Source organism: Scyliorhinus canicula, chromosome 2 (assembly GCF_902713615.1).
Source record: "Scyliorhinus canicula chromosome 2, sScyCan1.1, whole genome shotgun sequence".
Classification (NCBI taxonomy): domain Eukaryota; kingdom Metazoa; phylum Chordata; class Chondrichthyes; order Carcharhiniformes; family Scyliorhinidae; genus Scyliorhinus; species Scyliorhinus canicula.
This window is the reverse complement of record NC_052147.1, coordinates 152,668,725-152,692,296: the sequence shown is the minus strand read 5'-3', so window position 1 is coordinate 152,692,296 and position 23,572 is coordinate 152,668,725. Positions and strand designations below refer to the sequence as shown.

At 51.5% G+C, this 23,572-nt stretch overlaps 1 protein-coding gene across 1 annotated transcript in view; it reads left to right on the top strand.

The window, feature by feature from the left end:
• Positions 1-713: 713 nt before the first annotated feature.
• Positions 714-23,572, top strand: part of LOC119959794 (putative methyltransferase DDB_G0268948) — a 39,994-nt gene continuing 17,135 nt past the window's right edge. The window contains exons 1-4 of the mRNA XM_038787890.1: positions 714-917; positions 16,349-16,509; positions 21,020-21,233; positions 22,199-22,299. Of these exons, the coding sequence (XP_038643818.1) occupies positions 807-917; positions 16,349-16,509; positions 21,020-21,233; positions 22,199-22,299 (587 nt within the window). The 5' untranslated portion in view covers positions 714-806. The remainder of the gene's footprint in view (positions 918-16,348; positions 16,510-21,019; positions 21,234-22,198; positions 22,300-23,572) is intronic.

Below are 23,572 nucleotides of genomic sequence, written 5' to 3'. Positions count from 1 at the left end.
GGTTCAACAGAGCCAAGGTGGTGTTATATCCAACGCAGATCGGGTTTGGGGTACTCTACCTGACCAAATTATGGGTGATGTATGACTGCAAGGGGAAACAAGATGTTTTGGATTTTCAGTCTTTGAGGGACTAAGTGCTTTCTGTTAATGTGCCAAAATATAAGATTGTTTGTTGTAGTGCTTCATTATCTGTCTTCTACTTTAATAAATACTTTTATTGTTGTCTATGGAAAGAGCTTTGAGTTCTCACTATTTCCACAAACGTCTCTCACTAATATCCAAAACAAACAAACACACTAGGTGAAACCAATGTTTTAGGCTGGAACAATCTCGTATGTGACATCAGCAGGGTTTCAGAACAATAAATAGTGCACATTTTTGCAAAAAAAAGGTTTAAAATGCCGAATCTGTAGTAAGTGAAAGCAATATTAATGCAATAAACATCAGACAATTCTCAAATACATTTCAAACTGGATATTTTCCTTTGAAGTTGTCTTTGTGCCTCAGGATTGCCCACTCTGCGGATAAAAAGATTCTTTCCACTTTGTTAAAGGCTCCCACAACTTTAAAAACATGAATTAAATCCGCCCACAGCCTCCTCTGTTCCCCACCCATATCATCTTCCCTCGCAGCTAAACGTTTCCACGTAGTTCACAGATTGTTATCATTGGCAGAAACAATCTCGGGAGCATTTTCATTGGGTGAACTTTCTGGCAGTCGACCATTTCATTCTGTAAATACTATTCTGGTGATATATTCTTGTGATTGGAACCAGAATCTGACGGTGATACAGCAACAATACCAATATGACAGTCAACTTTTTCAAGGAGCACAGTCACGTTGCCATGTATCGGAAAAGCAGGCTTTCTTCACCCAGTCAGGTTGACGAGCTCGTCCTCAACTACCTAAAGGCAAAGGTAACAATGTGATAGATTCAGATATCTGGAGCTCTGCAGCGAGAACTCTGACAGAGGTTCAGTTGCCAGAGGCCAACTCAGTCTCAGAACTGAAATGGGGAATTTCTTCACTCAGAGGATACTGAATCTTTGGAATTCTCTTCCCATAGGGCATTGGAAGCTCAGTCGCTGAATATATTCAAGCCAGAAATTGACAAGATTTGTAGATATTAAAGGTATTAAGGATATGTGGATAGTGCGGGGAAAATGGCATTGAGATAGCCTGTCAGTCTTATTGAATGGAGGAGGCATTACAGTGGCTTAATGGCCTACACCTCAGATTCTACTCTTACTGCTGGGTTTGATGTTGATCATGGAATCATAGAATTTATAGTGCAGAAGGAGGCCATTCGGCCCACTGAACCTGCACCGGCCCTTGGAAAGAGCACCCGACTCAAGCCCATACCTTCACCCCACGCGTAACCCCACCTAACCTTTTTTTGGGGGATACTAAGGGGCAATTGATCATGGCCAATCCACCTAACCTTTGGACTGTGGGAGGAAACTGGAGCACCCGGAGGAAATCCACGCAGACACGGGGAGAACGTGAAGACTCCGCACAGGCAGTGACCCAGCGGGGAATCGAACCTGGGACCCTGGATCTGTGACACCACAGTGCTAACCGCTGTGCTACCATGCCGCCCGGCGGTCTCGGGCACAATGATGACCTGCCTGACATGATCCCAGATCCTCACGATTTAAAGGGTCAGTCTGTAGACTCACTCCCATCCCACCCCATATGTCCCTCAAACCTCTCCCTCTCCCCAGTCCCTACCCGTCTCCCCCCCACAATCCGCCACTGTCGCCTCTTCTTTACCCCTCTCCCACCCACAATCCTCCACACTGCCGCCTCTTCTACACTCTTCTCCCTCTCCCCATCCCCTCTCCCACCCACAATCCTCCACACTGCCGCCTCTTCTACACTCTTCTCCCTCTCCCCATCCCCTCTCCCACCCACAATCCTCCACACTGCCCGCCTCTTCTACACTCTTCTCCCTCTCCCCATTCCCTCTCCCACCCACAATCCTCCACACTGCCGCCTCTTCTACACTCTTCTCCCTCTCCCCATCCCCTCTCCCACCCACAATCCTCCACACTGCCCGCCTCTTCTTCCCTCTTGTCCCTCTCCCTTGCATAATCCACCATACTGCTTGCCTTCACCCCCCTCCCCACCTCCCCACAATCCTCCACACTGTCTGCCTTTTCCACCCTCTCTCACTTCCCCTCTCCCCACCTACTGATTCTCTTCTCCCTCCCCCACACCTCAAATGTGCCACCCAGGAGTAAAGTTTCTTCCGTTGCTTTTGATTGAGGTGAAGGTGGAGAACGGTCTGTGATTATTGGTTGACGCCAAGCTGCTAATCTTTCCATTAGGCCCATGTTCAACATGACCTGTTGACATATTTTTTAGATTGTGATAAACTGCAGCTTGTGATTTCAAGCCAGGATTGTTCACTTCTTTCCTGTGACTGGCGAGTGACTGAAATGTTCAAAACGGAATTCTCCAATTCGGGGAAACCTGTAGAATCCCTACAGTGCAGAAGGAGGCCATTCGGTGTATCGAGTCTTCATCAACCCTCTGAAAGAGTGCTCTACCTAGGCCCGATCCTCCGCTCTATCCCCGTAACCCCGTGCATTGATCATGGTCAATCTACCTAACCTGCACTTTTTTGGATTGTGGGATGAAACCGGAGCACCCGGAGGAGACCCACACAGATATAGGGAGAATGTGTGAACTCCACACAGTCACCCAAGGTCGGAATCGAACACGTAGCTCTGGTGCAGTGAGGCAGCAATGTGCCACCACTGTGCCACCGTGCTGCCCAATATACAATGATTGGCACAATACCCAAAACAGAGATAGCCTTTCTATGTGAGCAGAAATACACCTGTGGAAACACAAGCCAGGAATTTTCAGCACTTCTCACCAATGGAATCTTCTGGTCCCACAGAACGCGAGCAACTTCAGGCATTTTTAAAAAAACATTTTATTAGGGTATTTATAGGTTTTACAATAATAACAATAACAGCAACATAAACATAGTATATAAAACATTTCCATCCCTGACACATTCCTCACTCCCCACTACAAAGAAACAATAGCCTAACCCACACCCTAGATTTCTGCCTCTGCTGTCATTTTAATTTTCCCCGAGAAAGTCGACGAACGGCTGCCACCTCCTGATGAACCCTAACATTGACCCTCTTAAGGCGAACTTTATTTTCTCAAGACTGAGAAACCCAGCCATGTCGCTAACCCAGGTCTCTGATTTTGGGGTTTTCAGTCCCTCCACATTAACAGTACCCGTCTATTGGCTACCAGGGAGGCAAAGGCCAAAACGTCAGCCTCTCTCGCCCCCTGGACTCCCGGCTCTTCCGACACTCCAAAGATCGCCTCCTCTGGACTCAGCACCACCCATGTTTTTAGCACCGTGGACATTGCCTTAGCAAAACCCCGCCAAAACCCTCCAAGCGGAAGGCATGCCCAAAACATGTGGACATTTTTTGCTGGACCTCCTGCGCACCTCGCACACCTATCCTCTACCCCGAAAAACTTGCTAATCCGGGCCACCGTCATGTGTGCCCAGTGGACTACCTTAAACTGTATCAGGCTAAGCCTGGCACATGATAAGGAGGTATTAACCCAATGTGGTGGTATGATTTGCATAGCTGTCTGCCATTGGTGCAGAACACTGGCTTACCATTGGCCCTGGTCGGTCATGTGCCTCTTGACCGATTGGTTGAGACCAGTCATGTGACGGATCCCCGATTGGTCGAGCGGCTGAGTTAACCCCGCCTCCAGAGCAAGGTCTAAATACCCAGAACGCCCGGCAGTCGTCCATTTACTGTAGTCGACCGCAGGGCTAACTTCTAGCTTATTAAAGCCTAACTTTTGTACAGCAACTCGTCTTGCGTTTGATTGATGGTTCATCAATTTAATAAGCTAGAATTTTGAAGATGGAGCTCCGGATCAAGCCCGAATGCCTCCGCATCAGCCCGCAAACTCAGAATGCTTCAGAAATCTTTCAACATTGGCTGGCATGTCTCGATGGATACCTGGCGTCCGCAAACAGCCCCCCCACCATGGCACAGAAGCTTCACATCCTCCACTCCAGCGTGGGCATGGCGGCCTACGCGATGATTGCGGAGGAAAAAGATTACGACGCGGCCATGCTTAAGCTGAATAGACAGTTTCTTAAACCGATAAACAGAGTATTCGCCCGACATCTGCTGGCTACCAGACAACAGCTCCCCGGTGAGTCATTAGACGATTTTTACCAGGCCCTCACTGTCCTGGGATGGAATTGCTCCTGCCTCCAAGTTTCAGCCACGGAGCACATGGAACTTCTGATCAGAGATGCTTACGTGGCTGGGATGCAGTCTGCCGCTATCCGCCAGCGGATGCTGGAGAAAGGCGACCTCAGCCTAACTGAGGCACGGACTCTCTCCACCTCCCTGGAAGTCGCCGATTTAAACGCCCGCGCCTATGTCCCCAGCCGCGCTGCAGCACCCTGGGCCTCCTGGCACGCTCCCCCACCGCCATCCGCCGCTCCCGACCCCCCTCAGGCCTGCGCCGCGGGACGCCCCGACAAGTCCGCGGGGCCCCGCTGCTATTTCTGTGGGTTCGCTAAACACCCTCGCCCGCGCTGTCCGGCCCGCTCCACCCTCTGTAAGAGCTGCGGGATGAAGAGCCACTTTTCATCCGTCTGCCAGGCCAAATCGGTCGCTGCTGTACCGCACAGCGACCGGGGATCCCCCCCTCCGGGCCCTTGCGGGCCCTTCCAGTACACCGCGCCAATCTCCCCCCCCCCCCCCCCCCCCCGCCCCCGGGCCCCTGCGCCCGGCCTGCGCGCCTCCCCCTCTCCTCCGGGCCCTTGCGGGCCCTTCCAGTACGCCGCGCCAATCTCTCCCCCCCGCCCCCGGGCCCCTGCGCCCAGCCTGCGCGCCTCTCTGCACCCGCTCTCAGCCGCTCCGATCGGCCCGCCGGCACCGCTAACCCCGCCCCCAGCAACCACGAGGGCCCCGCGGGCGCCGCCATCTTGGGTCCTGGACGCCACGTGCGGGTCCTGGGCGCTGCCATCTTGGGGTGCCGACTCCACGTGCGAGTCCTGGGCGCCGCCATCTTGGGACCCCCGACTCCACGTGCGGATCCTGGGCACCACCATCCTGGACTGGCACGCAAGGTTCTGCCAGCAACTACTCGGCCGACGACGACTACGACGATGGTTCTTCTCCACGGCTCGCGGCCATTCAACTCAACCAGTCACGGCCACGCACGCTCGCCAAAACAACGACGCTGATCCACCTCAACGGCCATGAGACGGGCTGCCTGCTGGACTCCGGGAGCACGGAAAGCTTCGTTCACCCTGCCACGGTAAGACGCTGCGCGCTCCCTGTCCATCCTGTAAAACACAAAATCCGGTTAGCCTCAGATTCGCACTCCATCCGCATCACCGGCTGCTGCATCGCGGACCTCACGGTCCAAGGGAAGGTTTTTAAAAATTACAAACTCCTTGTCCTCCCTGACCTTTGCGCACCGGCACTCCTAGGACTGGACTTCCAGTGCAATCTGCAGAGCTAGACCTTTCAATTCGGCGGCCCTATACCCCCCCTCACTGTCTGCAGCCTCGCGTCCCTCAAAGTGGACTCCCCCTCCTTGTTTGCTAATCTCACCCTCGATTGCAAACCCGTCGCGACACGGAGCAGACGGTACAGCGCCCAGGACCGATCCTTCATCAGGTCCGAGGTCCAGAAGGAAGAGGTCATCGAGGGCAGCAACAGTCCCTGGCGAGCACAAGTGCTGGTGGTCCGGACTGGGGAGAAAAACCGGATGGTCATCGACTATAGCCAGACCATCAACCGGTTTACGCAACTGGACGCGTATCATCACCCCCGTATTTCCGCCATGGTAAACGATATCGCGAAGTACAAAGTCTTCTCCACGGTGGACCTTAAGTCTGCTTATCACCAGCTCCCCCTCCGCGCGAGTGACCGCAAGTACACCGTGTTCGAGGCTGATGGGCGCCTCTACCACTTCCTTAGGGTTCCATTCGGTGTCACAAATCGGGTCTCGGTCTTCCAACGGGAGAATGGTCGACAAGTACGGATTACGGGCTACCTTCCCGTATCTCGATAATGTCACCATCTGCGGCCATGACCAGCAGGACCATGACGCCAACCTCCGGAAATTCCTCCAAACCGCAATACTCCTTAACCTCACTTACAATAAGGATAAGTGCGTGTTTAGCACCGACCGTCTAGCCATCCTCGGCTACGTAGTGCGTAACGGAGTGATAGGCCCCGACCCCGAACGCATGCGCCCTCTGATGGAACTCCCTCTCCCCAATACCCTCAAATCCCTCAAACGCTGCCTGGGTTTCTTCACTTACTACGCCCTATGGGTTCCCAATTACGCCGACAAGGCCCGTCCCCTCATTCAAACCACGACCTTCCCGCCGTCGACAGAGGCCTGCCAGGCCTTTAGCCGCATCAAAGCAGACATCGCAAAGGCCACGATGCGCGCCATTGACGAGTCCCTCCCCTTCCAGGTCGAGAGCGACGCATCAGAAGTAGCTCTGGCGGCCACCCTGAACCAAGCGGGCAGACCCGTGGCATTCTTCTCTAGAACCCTCCAGGCTTCCGAACTCCGCCACTCCTCTGTGGAAAAGGAAGCCCAGGCCATAGTCGAAGCTGTGCGACATTGGAGGCACTATTTGGCCGGCAGGAAGTTTACCCTCCTCATAGACCAACGGTCAGTGGCCTTCATGTTAGATAATGCACAAAGGGGCAAGATTAAGAATGACAAGATCTTACGGTGGCGGATCGAGTTGTCCATGTACAACTATGAGATCTTGTATCGTCCTGGGAAGCTCAATGAGCCTCCTGATGCCCTATCCCGTGGTACCTGCGCCAGCGCGCACATCGACCGCCTCCGCTCCCTCCACGCGGACCTCTGCCATCCAGGGGTGACCCGTTTCTACCACTTCATTAAGGCCCGCAACCTGCCTTTCTCCATCGAGGAAGTCAGGACAGTAACCCGTGACTGCCACATCTGCGCAGAGTGCAAACCGCACTTCTACCGCCCCGAGCGCGCACATCTGATCAAAGCATCCCGCCCCTTCGAACGTCTCAGCATTGACTTCAAGGGGCCTCTTCCCTCTAGTAACCGCAACATTTACTTCCTGGCGGTAATCGACGAATACTCCCGCTTCCCCTTCGCCATTCCCTGGCCCGACATGACCACATCGACCGTCATTAAGGCCCTCCTCTCCATCATCTCCCTGTTCGGCTACCCCGCATACATACATAGCGATCGGGGGTCCTCATTTATGAGCAACGAGCTGCGTCAATTCCTGTTGAACAGGGGAATTGCCTCTAGCAGGACGACCAGCTATAACCCTCAGGGTAACGGACAGGTCGAGCGGGAGAATGGTACCATCTGGAAGACCATACTACTGGCCCTCCGGTCCAGAGATCTCCCTCTTTCCCGATGGCAAGAGGTTATCCTCGATGCCCTACATTCTATCCGCTCACTCTTCTGTACCACAACAAATCAGACACCTCATGAACGTCTTCTTGTTTTCCCCAGGAAGTCGTCCTCCGGATCCCCTCTCCCGATGTGGCTGGCCGCCCCCGGACCCATCTTGCTCCGGAAGCATGTGCAGGTGCACAAGTCCGACCCGTTGGTGGAACAAGTCCAGTTACTCCACGCTAACCCACAGTATGCATACGTGGAGTACCCCGACGGTCGGCAGGAAACGGTCTCCCTCCGGGACCTGGCACCCGCCGGCGTGCGGCCTTCCCCCCGTTCACCACAGACCCCCCCCCCTGTTTTTTTTCCCCAGCGCCCAACCCAGGCCACCCCTTCCCCATCCACGGCGTCTCCACCCCAGCCCAGGTGACGGAGACTGTTCAAGGACCATCGCTCCCGAACTCCAGGACATCAGCGGAACCACCACCATCGGCTGACCCAACGTCACCAACTCCACTGCGGCGGTCTGCCAGGATGTCACGGGCAACAAAAAGGCTGATCGAGTCTATTTAATTTTCAACAACTCCATGGACTTTGTATGGACAATATGTACTATTGTTAATTGTCTGGGCCAGTGGGAAGCCAAAATTTTTTTTCTCCCCTCTCTGGCTGCTACTCATACCACCAGTTCTCCCCCCTCCAGCTCTCGTTGATCCCCCCCCCCCCCGGCTTCTTTCTCCGCAAGGGGTGAATGTGGTGGTATGATTTGCATAGCTGTCTGCCATTAGTGCAGAACACTGGCTTACCATTGGCCCTGGTCGATCATGTGCCTCTCGACCGATTGGTTGAGACCAGTCATGTGACGGCTCCCCGATTGGTCGAGAGGCTGAGTTAATCCCGCCTCCAGAGCGAGGTATAAATACCCAGAACGCCCGGCGGTCATCCATTTACTGTAGTCGACCGCAGGGCTAACTTCTAGCTTATTAAAGCCTAACTTTTGTACAGCAACTTGTCTCGCGTTCGATTGATGGCTCATCACCCTGCTTAAGGTATCCACCCACAGATCTGCCTCTATCTCTCACCTTCCCACTTGCCCTTTAGCTCCTCTATCTGAGTTTCCTCCGACTCCATGAGCTCTTTATAGATATCCGATACCTTCCCCTCTCCCACCCCCGTTCTGGAAACTACTCTGTCCTGTATTCCCTGTGGTGGCAGGAGCGGGAAGATTGGTACCTTCAGTCTCAGAAAATCCCGTACCTGCAGATATCTAAACCCATTCCGTGCTGGCAGTTCAAATTTCTCCCCCAAATCTCCTCCAAGGTGGGGAAGCCCCCGTCTATAAATAGATCCCCCATCCTCTCAATTCCTACTGTCTGCCATCTCCGAAACTCTCCATCCAGTCTTCTCTGCACAAACCGATGGTTGTTGTCGATCGGGGCCCAAACCGATGCTCCCTCGCTCTCCTATATTTCCTCCAATGCCCCCCCACCCCCCACTACCCACATCCTAATCATGGCTATATTTACCGCCCCTTAGTAGTTACAAAAGTTCGACAGCGCCAACCTACCCTCCCCCCGACTGCGCCCCAACAATACTTTCTTCACTCGCGGGGTTTTACCCGCCCACACAAAGCCCCAACTCACCTTATTGACCCGTTTATAAAAGGCTCTTGGGAGAAAGATGGGGAGAGACTGAAAAACAAACAGTGGGAGCATTTCCCATCTCCTAAAGTCCTCCTTCATTTGTTCTGCAAGCCAGGACAAATTTAGCTTGTGCAGTGCCTCCCATTCCCGTGCCAACTGGATAGCGAAAGCTTCTTCCTTACATTCTAAGCGGCAGCTCTCCCAGTCTCCTGTCCTGCCCCCTCGACTGGATCGCGAACATCTCGCTTTTCCTCATATTCAATTTATACCCCGAAAACCTGCCAAATTCCCCTAAGATCCGCATAATCTCCTCCCGTCCCCTCCAACTGGTCCGAAATGTACAAGAGCAGGTCATCTGTGTAAAGCGAGATCCCGCGGGATCCCTAACTTCTCCCCCGCGGGATCCCAAACATCTCCCCCACTGGGTCCCAAACCTCTGCCCCGCAGGATCCCAAACTTCTCCGCCCTGCGGGATTCCAAACTTCTCCACCACGCGGGATCCCTAACTTCTCCCTGTGGGATCCCAAACATCTCCCCCACTGGATCCCAAACCTCTGCCCCGCAGGATCCCAAACATCTCCCCCACTGGATCCCAAACCTCTGCCCCGCAGGATCCCAAACTTCTCCGCCCTGCGGGATTCCAAACTTCTCCACCACGCGGGATCCCTAACTTCTCCCTGCGGGATCCCAAACATCTCCCCCCACTGGGTCCCAAATATCCACCCCGCAGGATCCCAAACTTCTCCGCCCCTCGGGATCCCTAACTTCTCCACCGCCCGATCCCAAACTTCTCCCCACCGCGGGATCCCAAATTTCTCCCCCACGGGATCCCTAACTTCTCCACCGCCCGATCCCAAACTTCTCCCCACCGCGGGATCCCAAATTTCTCCCCCACGGGATCCCTAACTTCTCCCCCGCGGGATTCCAAACTTCTCCTCCCCTCGAAGTGCCTATTGAAATGCTTGGCAAACTGCCATTCAAATTCAACAGCCATCACTTTAGCCAGCTTGTCGACTGTAATGGGCTCAGCTCCACCCGGCGAGCTTCCCGCCGTCCTCCCCACCCAACTCGTGCTCTCCGGCGGAGAGTAACAAAGGGCTGAGAGACAAAGTGGAGGACCTGGAGAACAGGTCACAAAGGCAGAATCTGCAGATCGTGGGACTGCCTGAGGGGCTAGCACCTTTTTGTCCCGCATTCTTCTCCTGGTACTTCGACATCCTTTAGTTATCGCAACTTTTCGAAAGATCAATCATGAAAAATGTTACCCCAAATCTGGGTGAAAAGTGCGAAACACCGAAAGCTTTAGTGGGAGCCACCAACTTGTGACCGCCACCTCCATGTTGCCACTGGAACCCCCCCCCCCCCCCCCCATGGCGTGTTTTCTGGCGGTGGAGGCAGCTCGTCATTGGCTGGTGTCGTGATCTATCGGTTCCGCTGAGATCTGTGCCGTTTAGTATGCTCCCCCCCCCCCCCCCACCACCACTGGGGAACCCGCCACGGGGGGACACCCTCAGTGGATGGGCCAGAAAGTCCCACCCATGGTTTTATGAATGCATCATATGTGAGGCAGGTTGGATCATGTACATTAATTTGTCACCTAACTCACAATGTGGGACTTTAGGATCTTGGCCTCAGTTCCTGCAGCCCAACCCCCGTTTCTATTCATGACATTCTCCCAGGGTCTGGTGGATCAGAAAATTAGTTGAACAGGTTTGGCACAAGGAAATGCATGTTGATGAAATGTGAGAGAGAGAGATGGAAGGGTGTGGATGTGAAGACAAAGTTATCAAGATAAAAAGGAACAAAACACTCAATTTTTAGTTGTGCAATAAATCCAGAAACACATTCCATTCAGCCTTACACCTGATATAATTATGAAACCAGAGTGCGAGTCCTGCTCGGAATCTGTGAAACGTGGGGCTGTGCATCTTACTGTCATCTTGTTGGCTGGCATGGTGTGTGTATATGTGGCTGCAGCTTGTCAGCCTCCTGAGTGTCAATCTCGGAACCGGCCAAACCCGCACACTTTCTCATTAGAATGGATTGTGTTCCATGTGGCACCGGTGCTAGCCCCTCAACAGTAGCGGGATTGGTCCAGATGCGGCACCAATTTTGCTGTTGTGAATTGTCCACAGGTGCTGTGTTGCCATCAACGCCGTCTCAGAAACGGAGAATCTCGCCACAAATGTTCCCCCTTGTGGGGAAATCGAGAATGAGAGGTCACGGATATAGGGTGAGAGGCGGTAGATTTAAAACTGAGAAGAGGAGAAAATACTTCTCGCAGAAGGTGGTGAATTTGTGGAACTCACTGCCCCATAGTGCAGTGGAACCTGAGTCATTAAATGGTTTCAAGGGGCCCGCCGAACTTCAGTGTCAGGCTTCGGTGGCTGAACTGAAAGTCCAGACCGAGCAGCAGGGAGGCGCAGAGGTGAGGGAGAATGTACAGTTTAAAACGGGTGTATTCAGCGCCTTGAATCACAATACCCTGTGATTTGGACCAAATGGGACCCCGAAGCGAGGGCAATAGTTTGTGAGGCGGGGTGGGTGCGCAGGGAGCAGCGCCTTACCGTGTCCGGATGAATAAAGCTCTCCGTGCTCCCGGAGTCGAATAGGCAGGGGGTGTCGTGGCCGTTGATTTGGACCCACATCATTGAGTTCTGCAGGTGCTTCTGCCGCGATTGATCAAGCGTGATCGCTCCTAGCTGCGGGTAGTCAGAGTCCTCGGTTGAGTCGGACTCACAAAATGGTCGCCGGGTGTCATAAAATGGCCGCCGCCGTCCGGATTCGAAGATGGCCGTCGCCAATATGGCCGCCCCCATGACTCGCACGAGGCCGATGATGCGTCGGAAGTAGGCGTGACCGGCTGCCTCGTGGCCACGTTGCGGGGCCTGTGAGGCCGGGAGTTTGATTTCTGGGCCTGATGAGACTTTTGTTTGTGGCCTTTGGGCCCAGCCAAGCAAACTTTTACGAAGTGCCCTTTCTTCCTGCAGTCGTTGCAGATAGCGGAACGGGCTGGGCAACGCTGACGTGGGTGCTGGCCTTGCCCACAGAAATAGCATGGGAAGCCCCTGGTGTGAGCGGATTGCCGCGCGGCGCAGGCCTGTAGCGTGGCCGAGTCTGGAGGGGATCGAGAGGGGTTCGCAAGGTCCGCGGAGTATGTACGGAGGTTACGGTAGGCCGTTTCCAGAGAAGAGGCGAGCGTTACCGTGCCTTGGAGGTCCTTTGCCCCGTCTTCTAGGAGCCGCTGCCGGATGTACGTGGACCTGATACTCGACACGAAAGCATCACGAATATGTAAATTCATGTGGACTTCTGCCGTCACTTCTTTATGATTGCAGTTCCTCGAGAGCGCGGTGAGTCTCTCCACGTATTCGTCTAGCGTTTCCCCGGAGTGCTGGCGGCAGGTCGAGAGAAAATGTCTGGCGTTAATCGGCTGTACGAAACGTTTCTTTAGTATTTCGACCGCAGTTTCGTACGTTGTGGCGTTCTCGATCACGGAGGAGAGTCGGTGACCCACCCGGGCATGTAGTAAGCTCAGCTTGCGAGGGCCGTCGACTTCAGTCTCTGGAGAATTTAGGTAGGCCTCAAAACACCGGAGCCAGTATTTAAAATTTTCTGGGGCTTCCGGCGACCGAGCATCTAGGTTGAGCTTCTCCGGCTTTAGAGCGCTGTCCATCTTGATGTGTCTGGTAATTAAATTGAGATACCCTCAATTACGACACAGGAGAGCAGATTGGTAATTCAAAGGCTTTAATTACCAGAGAACCAGACAGCTGCCGAGAAGTGTGCTCACAGTACGCTGCCCACTAAGCATCACCTTATATACAGTTTCCTGTGGGCGGAGCCAGAGGCGGAGTCCCCCAGGGTTCCGAGCCCAGTCTTAAAGGGCCAATGTATTAAAGGCAAGGTACAGTTTCAGCAGTTATACCGACACCATTCATCACAGATCTTCTTTAAATTGTATCTCATTGGTGAATGGTAGTGCACTAAAATCAGTGAACACATCGCTGAATTTGCTGATAATGTTCTCAGAATGGTTGAAGTGTTGATCCAATCCATTGTGGATGCTATATACCAGCTGCACTCTGTTCTTCACCACCACACTCGGGACACAAGCACCATAATATTTAATGCTTGAACTATATTATAATCTCTCAGAGATATTTTGTGATTTCTTCGAATTGGCTGAATTTTTAGATTTTTAAAATCAGTCATGCTGATTAAATTAGGGCAGCACGGTAGCATGGTGGTTAGCATAAATGCTTCACAGCTCCAGGGTCCCAGGTTCGATTCCTCGCTGGATCACTGTCTGTGCGGAGTGTGTGCGTGGGTTTCCTCCGGGTGCTCCGGTTTCCTCCTACAGTCCAAAGATGTGCGGGTTAGGTGGATTGGCCATGCTAAATTGCCCGTAGTGTCCTAAAAAGTAAGGCTAAGGGGGGGGGGGGGGTTGTTGGGTTACGGGTGTAGGGTGGATACGTGGGTTTGAGTAGGGAGATCATTGCTCGGCACAACATCGAGGGCCGAAGGGCCTGTTCTGTGCTGTACTGTTCTATGTTCTATAAATTGGCTTTGACACCAGTGTCGAACTGCAATTAGACCACAGTACCGTTCACTTCAAGTGGTAGCAGCCATTTGTCCTCATCAACCACATTTATTTTAAATGGAGTTATTACTCCAACAAACAATGATGTTTCATCACTGGAGATGTGTCTTCCACTGTGCTGACTGATCTGGGGTTGAGCTTAGAGTAACGATTCTGAGCAAAATGATTTTTCCTTTGCATCTGGAACAAAACTTGTCAAACGTTGGACACAGCCTTAAGTTGACCTTTTGACCACATCTTTTACACATAAATACTTCATCCTGGTGTGCGAGGAGCTGCAGGAAGGTTCCTGCCATTTTTTTTTAAAGTTTCCCGCCTTTTTGCAACGACGCCGCCACCATTACTGAGAAACATTTTAGAATGCTGTGCTGCTCGGCACGGTAGCAAAGTGGTTAGCACTGTCATTTCACAGCTCCAGGGTCCTAGGTTCGATTCCTGGCTTGGGTTGCTGTCTGTGCAGAGTCTGCACGTTCTCCCTGTGTCTGCGTGGGTTTCCTCCAGGCACTCCGGTTTCCTCCCACAAGTCCCAAAAGACATGATGTTAGGTAATTTGGACATTCTGAATTCTCCCTCCGTGTACCCAAACAGGCGCCGGAATGTGGCGACTAGGGGCTTTTCACAGTAACTTCATTACAGTGTTAATGTAAGCCTACTTGTGACACTAAAGATTATTATTATGCCAGCTCGTGAGCCTGGCTAATCTTAACTGTTTATTCCAAGGACAGCTCCAATTCCCTCAGCAACCGTTCCCTCAGCTTATTTTCATTCACGCCAAACACAATCTGGTCCCGAATCATAGAACATAGAACATAGAACATAGAACAGTACAGCACAGAACAGGCCCTTCGGCCCTCGATGTTGTGCCGAACAATGATCACCCCACTTAAACCCACGTAACCCGTATACCCGTAACCCAACAATCCCCCCATTAACCTTACACTACGGGCAATTTAGCATGGCCAATCCACCTAACCCGCACATCTTTGGACTGTGGGAGGAAACCGGAGCACCCGGAGGAAACCCACGCGCACACGGGGAGGACGTGCAGACTCCACACAGACAGTGACCCAGCCGGGAATCGAACCTGGGACCCTGGAGCTGTGAAGCATTGATGCTAACCACCATGCTACCGTGAGGCCCTATAAATTTAGAGTACCCAATTATTATTTTTTCAATTAAGGGGCAATTTACCATGGCCAATCCACCTAACCTGCACATCTTTGGGTTGCGGGGTGAAACCCACGCAGACATGGGGAGAATGTGCAAACTCCACACGGAGAGTGGCCCAGGGCCGGGATTCGAACCCGGGTCCTCAGCGTCGCAGTCCCAGTGCTAGCCACTACGCCACATGCCACCTTCTAATGGAAGATACCATTCATGGAAGATACCACCGCAGAAAAATGACAGGTTTTAGCTTTTAACTTTAAATCATTGATGAAATGATCTATGAACCCTTCTGTCTTCTGTAAATGTGATTTAAACACAAGGCGTTCATGAATTTCATTCTTTCTGGGGGTGCAATGTTCATCAAATCTTCAAATTACTTCATTAACATTTTTACTATCTTCATCGTTTGCAAATGTAAACGTATTAAACACAGCAATTGCTTTGGGCCCTGCGGCTTTTCGATGCACCGCTAACTTACGCGAATCTGATTGATCTCCTAAATTTACTGCAGTAAGAAACAGATTACATTGTTGTTTAAACATACGACCATGAATGGAAGACGGACCGACTGTTGTCTTTACGTTACCGGGGTCATGGTGGCCACCATAATTCGCAAAGGTCCCCCTATACGTGGCTAGTCTGGCTCTGGTATCCCTTAGGTTTAAGGGCAGAATATATTTTTGGATGCGATTGAATGTTTGTTCATCAATGACAGAGACAGTAAGCCTCCGTATCTACCTCCAACACTAAGAAATGGCCATTCACGAGGCGTCTTATCTTTATTGGGGCGACCTTGGTCATGACATTGCAGTTCAACTGCATCATGCCTTCATCTGGAGGCTGGTATAGCTGCAAGGTATGAGCCTGAGTTGGCCTTGGCTTTTTGCCTGGTGGTATGTGTATTGCCCATTCTGGTAGCCTTGCCGAGGTTGTGTCCTTCTGCAGCAACAGTCACTTACAACAGTCCAGCGGCTGACATGGACATTACTCCGGAGTGGTTTCCCTGGTATATTTGGGGTTGTCATGTTGTTTTTAGACCTCCAGGGTGTCCCTATTGGATTTTGGGTCGGTAATGGGCAAAGCACATCTGGAATGCAGGTCTCTCGATGCGAATCCCCTCCCATCAATCTGAGGACATTTGAAGTTCCTGAGCCCGCATATTCAGCGTTCTCCAGGGACAAGGCTATCTCAAAGGCCTTTTTCAGGTCCAGATTGGCTCTGCCAGTAATTTCTTTTGAGTTGCGATGTTGTTAATCCCACACACCAACCTATCACGTAGCATCTCAGTCAGGGATGGGCCCAAATGGCAGTATTCTGCCAATTCCCGTAGCCTAGGAAGGAATTCCCTCCCATCTCAGCTGCGACCATCTGTCGGGGCAAGAATTATTTTGAATGTGAGGTTGTGCAGTTGTAATAATTGGATCTGGAATTACTGAACACAGATATTTCTGTGGGGAGAGGGGAAGAGGGGATGTGTGTTTGACTCAAGTTGTGATTCTATTCTCAGAAGGGGAAGCCGTTCACCCTCGCAGTGGATATTGGATGTGGCTCAGGTCAGAGCACCAGGGGATTGGCTTCTTACTTTGACAAAGTGGTCGGAATTGATATGAGTGAAGCTCAGATTGAAGAAGCCAAGAAGGTGGATGGGCCTGATAACGTCTCTTACAGGTAACCATAGCGATCTCGTTGCTTTGCAGCGACTACAAAAACTAAAGGGACAGCCTTGTTGAGAATGATCCAATTTAGTTCAGGAAGATTGATCACATTCAGACTGATCCAGACCAATAAAGTTCATGCTCATAGGAATTCTCGATGGGATTTAATAAAACTACCTGAGTGGCAACAGGAAATGTGGATCTGGGATGCAGATACAAGGAGGTTTCATTAGGAATGTTGAAAAAGGATTTGGATGTGATTATCGGTCATTGACTGAAGATATCCAGTCAAAGTGATGCCGTTATCAACAATCACGCCCTGTGCTTTATATTGAGGTGATCCGATTATAAATTCAAGGTCCACTCTCACGTCTTAAAAACGTCAGTCAGTTCATCGCAAGCTCTATACATGTCTGGAGGTCTTGTGGTGCATGGGTAGCACCTCTGCCTCTGAGCCAGAAGTTCTGGGTTTGAGTCCCATCCCAGGACTTGATGACCAAGGAAGGTGCGTTTATAATGGGCTAAACGGGCTGCGTGCCAACCTGCAAAATCCTTCCAAACATGCCAATGACTGGCGGTAAGAATGGGCAACACTCCTCCTGGTCAGACATGCTCGATGTGGAGTGGCGCCCCTCAAGCTATAAGCCCCCAGTGACAGACTAGTGACCCGTTCTAGGAATTACTAACTATGGTAACAGATGAAAGTCTGTCTCAGTGCACCACTAGGTGTGGAAAGAGAATTGGAATTGCGTAAAGTGTAGATGTTATTCTCCTGCTTCTCCCAACCCCAATTCTGGGAAATGAAGATGCTTTAAACTGAGAATAAATTTTGTCACTTCTGAACCCTCTCCATTTAGAACACATTCTATTCTTTTTAGGTCCAAACTGGGTGACATGTCCACATTGAAATCCATTTGCTACACTTTTTGTTTTTGTTTTGTTTATTGGATGTGGGTGTCACTGGCTGGGCCAGCATTTATCGTCCAGCCCTAATTGCCCTTGAGAAGGTGGTGATGAGCTGCCTTCCTGAATCGTTACTGTCCATGTGGTGTAGGTACACCCACTGTGCTGTTAGGGAGGGAATTCCAGGATTTCGACCGAGCCAATATATTTCCAAGTCAGGGTGGTGAGTGTCTTGGAGGGAAACTTCCAGGTGGTGGGCTTCCCATGTATCTGCTGCTCTTGTCCTTTTAGATGGTAGTGGTCATGGGTTTGGAAGGTACTGTCTAAGGAACCTTGGTGAGTTACTGCTGTGCATCTTGTAGGGTACACTTGGCTGCCACTGTTCATCGGTGGTGGAGGGAGTGAATTCTTAAGGTGGTGGATGGGGTGCCAATCAAGTGGGCTGCTTTGTTCGGGATGGTCTCGAGTTTCTTGCATGTTGTTGGAGCTGCACTCAACCAGTTAAATGGATTTTACTGATGAGGGTCACTTTGTCATTTTCTGATTCCATCTACACTGTTTACAGTGACGACTATCACAGTGTCATTGCTGAATTTGGATGTGACTCTCTTTCCCGTCATCCAAGTCATTAATAAATATAGCGTACCGTTGAGTCCTGAACACTGATCCCTGTGGAACAACATTGTTCTTGACGTCGCTTTCTGCACAATTCTCAAAGTCTCAATCTTATCTGCTATGGGAGGACAGTAAAACTGGGCCCACTATTTAAACTGACCTCTCCCAGGACCTTTGAAGGACAGAATGGACTGCTGGTGTTCAGTTTGGGTATTCTGTCCTCAAGGGGCAGCTGCTGGAGTGAAGAAAGATTCGGGCAAGTAGAACTCTGATTCCTAAAGTAATCATTGGTTAATATAAACCCATCTAGCGAGGTGACTCAGTGCAGGAAGATTCGTCATGTCCAGTCATGGAGAGGGTTCAGGAGAGAAGAAAAATACTGCGGTTCCTGGAAATCTGTGAGCATCCCAGTGCTCGGCCTGGCTAGGCCAGCAATACACGTTAATTTGTCCACTTAACGAGGCCCCAAGTGCTTTACGCCGCAAATGAAGTCTCACCAGCCCATTCTCCAGGCCTGTCCGCCAGCCCTCCACAACCAGGTGGAGCCACACTTTAACAGCACTTGTACAGCCAACCCCACTCAGCTCGCAGCCATGTCACTGAGACGCCCAGCCCCAAGGTTTGGAGATCTGGACCTGGGGAGGCTCCTAGATGCGGGGTCCAGCACATGGGCCACCGTCTCGAACTTCTGCAGACGCTGCCGCCGCCATCTCCCTGCCAGCTGGCCACCCGGCCTACCAGCAACACCTGTTCTGTGGGGTCCAAAATGCTGTCCATACCCATTCAATATCTGTAAGGCATTGGGAGAGGGTGTTAGACTGACAAACAGCGGGAGCTCCCACCCCGGGACCCTCCACATTTCCCCCCCTCTCCATCTCCCCCTACCCCCCTCTCCCCCACATCCTGCATGCCCTGCCCACGCACCCCCGGCTGCAGTTGGCCGACCTTCACCGGACCCCAGATCCGGACACCCGCACATAGCGTTTCGCGATTCCAGCATCGGCCAACAGAGAATCCCGCCTCATATTATTAAAAAACATATCGTCGAGGCTATTTCTTAATTTTAAATTGGACCTTTCAGCTGAACGAAGGTCATTAAGATGCTGACCCTATAACTGTGAGTTATTTTCTGAGACTCACTGGGTGAAATTCTCCCAAAGGGAAACAATGTGCCGACGCCGGAGTGAAACCCGGAGTGTTTCACTCCGGCGTCAGAGGCCGCTCCTCACCCCCTATTCCCCCCCCCCCCCCCCCCCCCCCCAGGGGGCTAGGAGCGGCGGCGCGTCAATCTCGCGCGCTGGGCCTTGACGCTTGTGTCAAAGCGGCGCGACCTGAATGACGCGGCCGGTGGTGCCTAAATGACGTCACCCACGCATGCGCGGTTGCCGTCTTCCCCTCTGCTGCCCCGCAAGACATGGAGGATTGATCTTGCGGGGCAGGGGAGGGAAAAGAGTGCGTCTTTCAGGGACGCCGGCCCGACGATCGGTGGGCACCTGGTGCTCGAACCTCCCTCCGCCCACCACAGGCCCCACACACAGCTGTCGCGCGATGTTCACGCTGGCAGTGACCAGGTGTGGTTGGCGCCGGTGTGAATCGGTCGGATTCGGCAGGCCGCTCGGCCCATCCGGGCCAGCGAATCGCCGCTCGACCGGAGCGGCGATTCTCCAAGCGGCCTTTCGCAAAACGCGACACTCCATTTTGGGGGGGTGGGAGAATCGCGTGCGGGTGCCAGGGCGGCGTGGCGTGATTCGCCCGGCACTCCCGCGATTCTCCCACCCGGCGTGGGGATCGGAGAATCGTGCCCACTATTTCTGAGGTGCTACTAACAGCACAACCCAACATCAAAGGGAGCTATATGAAGGCTATTTGTATTTGATGGGCCACGTGTATCAGAGAAGCCAGAATGTGGGATTTTTCACGCCCGTATCATGTTTCCCGCCTTTGGCCAGTGGTGGGATCTTCTGATCCTGCTGCTGTCATCGGGTTCTCCCGTTCTATGCATCCCCCTGCTGCCAGGAATTCCACAGCAGAGGTTTGCCATTGGTGGGACTGAAAGATCCCGCTGGCGGGAATAGCTGAAAAATTATGGCCAGAGAGTCTACTGAGAACCTGGCCTCTGAAACATTCCGCTTAACCAATAAAGCTGGGGATGTTATCAGTCCTGTCGACTGAGCTGAATTCCAGACACTGGATCAACATCCGTTGTTGAAGGCCTTGTGATGATGTAGTGTCGCAGGTTTTCTGGTTTGAATGCCAGGTTAATATTGCCGTCCTGAGCTGCCTGCCAATTGGCTGCTTCAACATAATTATAATAATCTTTATTGTCACAAATAGGCTTACATTAACAATGTAATGAAGTTACTATGAAAAGCCTCTAGTCGCCACACTCCGACGCCTGTTCAGGTACACGGAGGGAGAATTCAGAATGTCCAGTTTACTCAACAAGCTCGTCTTTCGGGACTTGGGGGAGGAAACCGGAGCACCCGGAGGAAACCCACACAAACAAAAGGAGAATGTGCAGACTTCACACAGACAGTGACCCACGCAGGGAATCAAACCTGGGACCCTGGCGCTATGAAGCAACAGTGGTAACCACTGTGCTACCGTGCTGCCCATTTGATCAGCAGGCCACTCAGAAGAAACTCTTGCCAGGCAGTACAACAATAAGACCATTAGACCATAAGAAATAGGAACAGGAGGAGGCCAATCAGCCCTGCCTAACCTTTGGACACTAGGGGGCAATTTAGCATGGCCAAGCCACATAACCTCCTGAGATATTAGATGTGTCTGGTGCATCCATTCAAAATCTGCAAAGATATTGAAAAGATTTGCATCTTAGGTGGATTGGCCTTGCTAAATTATCCCTTCGTGTCCAGGGGGTCAACCCCTTAGCCCCCCTAGGTGGGGTGGTCTTTTGTAGGGTTTGTGTAGACTTGATGGGCCAAATGGCCTCCTTCTCCACTGTATTGATTCTATATTTTTGTGTTTGTTGATTCACTCGACAGACAGGGTCTGGCGGAGGACCTGGAGTTTGAGGATGGTTCCGTTGACCTGGTAACATCAGGAGCAGCAGCTCATTGGTTTAACATGGAGAAGTTTATGAAGGAGGCTGAGAGGGTTCTAAAACCTAAAGGCTGTGTGGCTTTGTATTGCAATGACGTTCCCCATATATTAGGTTACGACAACTGCCCTGAGAACCCAGCTCGGATTGTACAAGAGGTAAGTAAAATGAAAGAAAACCTTGCATGTGTGTAACAACTTCCACATCCCAAAGTGCTTTGCAGCCAATGAATTGTAGTGACCAATTTACACACAGCAAGATCCCACTAATAGCACGGTGATAATGATCAGATAATCTGTTTCAGCGATGGATAAACATTGACCAAGCCACCACGGTGAGATCAGCAGCTCATCATCATGGGAAATTCCTGAGTGAACTGCACCGTCAGACAGAAACTGTGTTGACATCTTATCTGCGAGACTGTGCAGCACCCCCTCCATACTGGACTAGACATTAGAATGGCAGCTCTCAATCTTGTGTCCACGTGTCTGAAGCAGGGCTTCAGCCATCTGGCTCAGCGATAAGATGGCTATTAACTCAGCCATGGGTTGACATCGGAAACGTCGCGCACTCAGTAACTTCAACTCAAACTGCAAATCATTTTCACTGGCTTAAAGATGAAGGAGTGAATTGTATCTCATGCATGATGTGCCATCAATTGTACGAGAGACGAGTTGCTTTACAAGAGTTAGGCTTTAATAAACTAGAACTTTAGCCCTGCGGTCGTCTACAATAAAATGGACGACCGCTGGACGTTTGACTATTTATACCTCGGCAAGGAGGCGCGGTTAACTCAGCCTCTCGACCAATCGGTCGAGAGGCACATGACCGACCAGGGCCAACGGTAAGCCGGTGTTCTGCCCCAATGGCAGACAGGTATGCAAATCATATCACCACATTGCATTTATTGTACAATTAAGAATTGGGTGGAAGAATTCTCATTGACAGCAGTGGTCCAGTGAGAGTTGCTTTCACAGGAGCTGTATCCTGGGTTTCCAATGACGGAATTATTTTTGATAAGAGTTTACCTTGAATGTGTTTGAACACACAGTTAATGTAATATCCCGTTTTACAGGATATGATCCAATGTGGTCATTCTTTCTCTTGTATTTTTCATTTACAGCTGTTCGCACTGTTAGAGCCCTATGAAAATAAAGAACAGAAAACGGCTTGGAATGAATACAAGGAAATATTTGATGCAATCACTTTCCCTGACAAAGAGAGGTAAATATATAATGTACACAGCAATGTTCACCAACACCCATCAAAATGAAACCACAGGTTTATTCTCTCACCTAGATCCTGAGTGGTAAATATTATTATATTTAACATTAATTCTGAAATGATATTCGGAAGGCAGGGACTCACTTTAGATACCTGGGGGTGCAGGTTGCCTGGGAGTGGTGGTGGTGGTGGGGGGGGGGGGGGGGGGGGGGGGGTTTGGCTCCGTGGGTACAACGTTTCTAGTTTGGAGGGGAAGGTGAAAGCTGATCTGGCAAGGTGGGATGGTCTCCCTCTGTCACTGGTGGGTCAGCTCCAGGCGGTTCCTGCACTGTTGCCATGATTTCTGTTTATTTTTCAATGCCTGCTGATTTTCCTGACAAAGGCATTTTTTAGAGAGATTAAAGGGAAGATTACCTCGTTCATATGGGGAGGGAAGGTGGCCAGAATTTAAAAATGTGCTACTACAGAGACAAAGGCAGGTAGGGGGTTTAGGTCTTCCAAACCTGATGTATTATTGCTGGGCGGCGAATGTGGAGAAGGTACGGAGCTGGGTCAGAGGGGTTGACTCCCAATGGATCAGAATGGGGGTCGGGATTGAAGGCGCTATCGACAGCGCCGCTCCTGACGCTCCCAGGGAGATACTCAGGAGTCCGGTAGTAATAGCTTTGTTGAGAATTTGGAGGCAGTTTTGACAGCACTTTGGGTTGGGGGCAGGGTCAAAGGAAATGCCGATTCAGGGGAACCATAGATTTGAGCCAGGGAAGTGGGATGGAAATTTTCAGAGATGGGAGGAGAAAGGAATTAGGACACTAAAAGATTTGTTTCTTGGGGATCATTTTGCAGGATTGAAGGAGCTGGAAGCGAAGTATGGGCTGGAGCAGGGGGAAATATTTAGCTACAGGCAGGTTCGAGACTTTGCCAGAAAGGAGATACAGAGCTTCCCGGTAGAGCCGGCTTCCACATTGCTGGAGGAGGTGCTGACGACAGGGTGACTGGAGAAGGGGGTTTATGGGGTAGTGTCGGAGGTTTACGGGGCTATTTTGGAGGAGGAGAAGGTGCCGCTAGAAGGGATCAAGGCAAAGTGGGAGAAAGAGTTGGGAGAGGGTATGGAGGAGGGGTTCTGGTGTGAGGTACTCTGGAGAGTGAACGCCTCCACCTTGTATGCGAGGTTGGGGCTGATACAGCTGAAGGTGGTGTGTAGGGCGCACCTTACAAGGGCGAGGATGAGCCGGCTCTTTGAGGGGGTAGAAGATGAGTTTGAATGTTGCGGGGA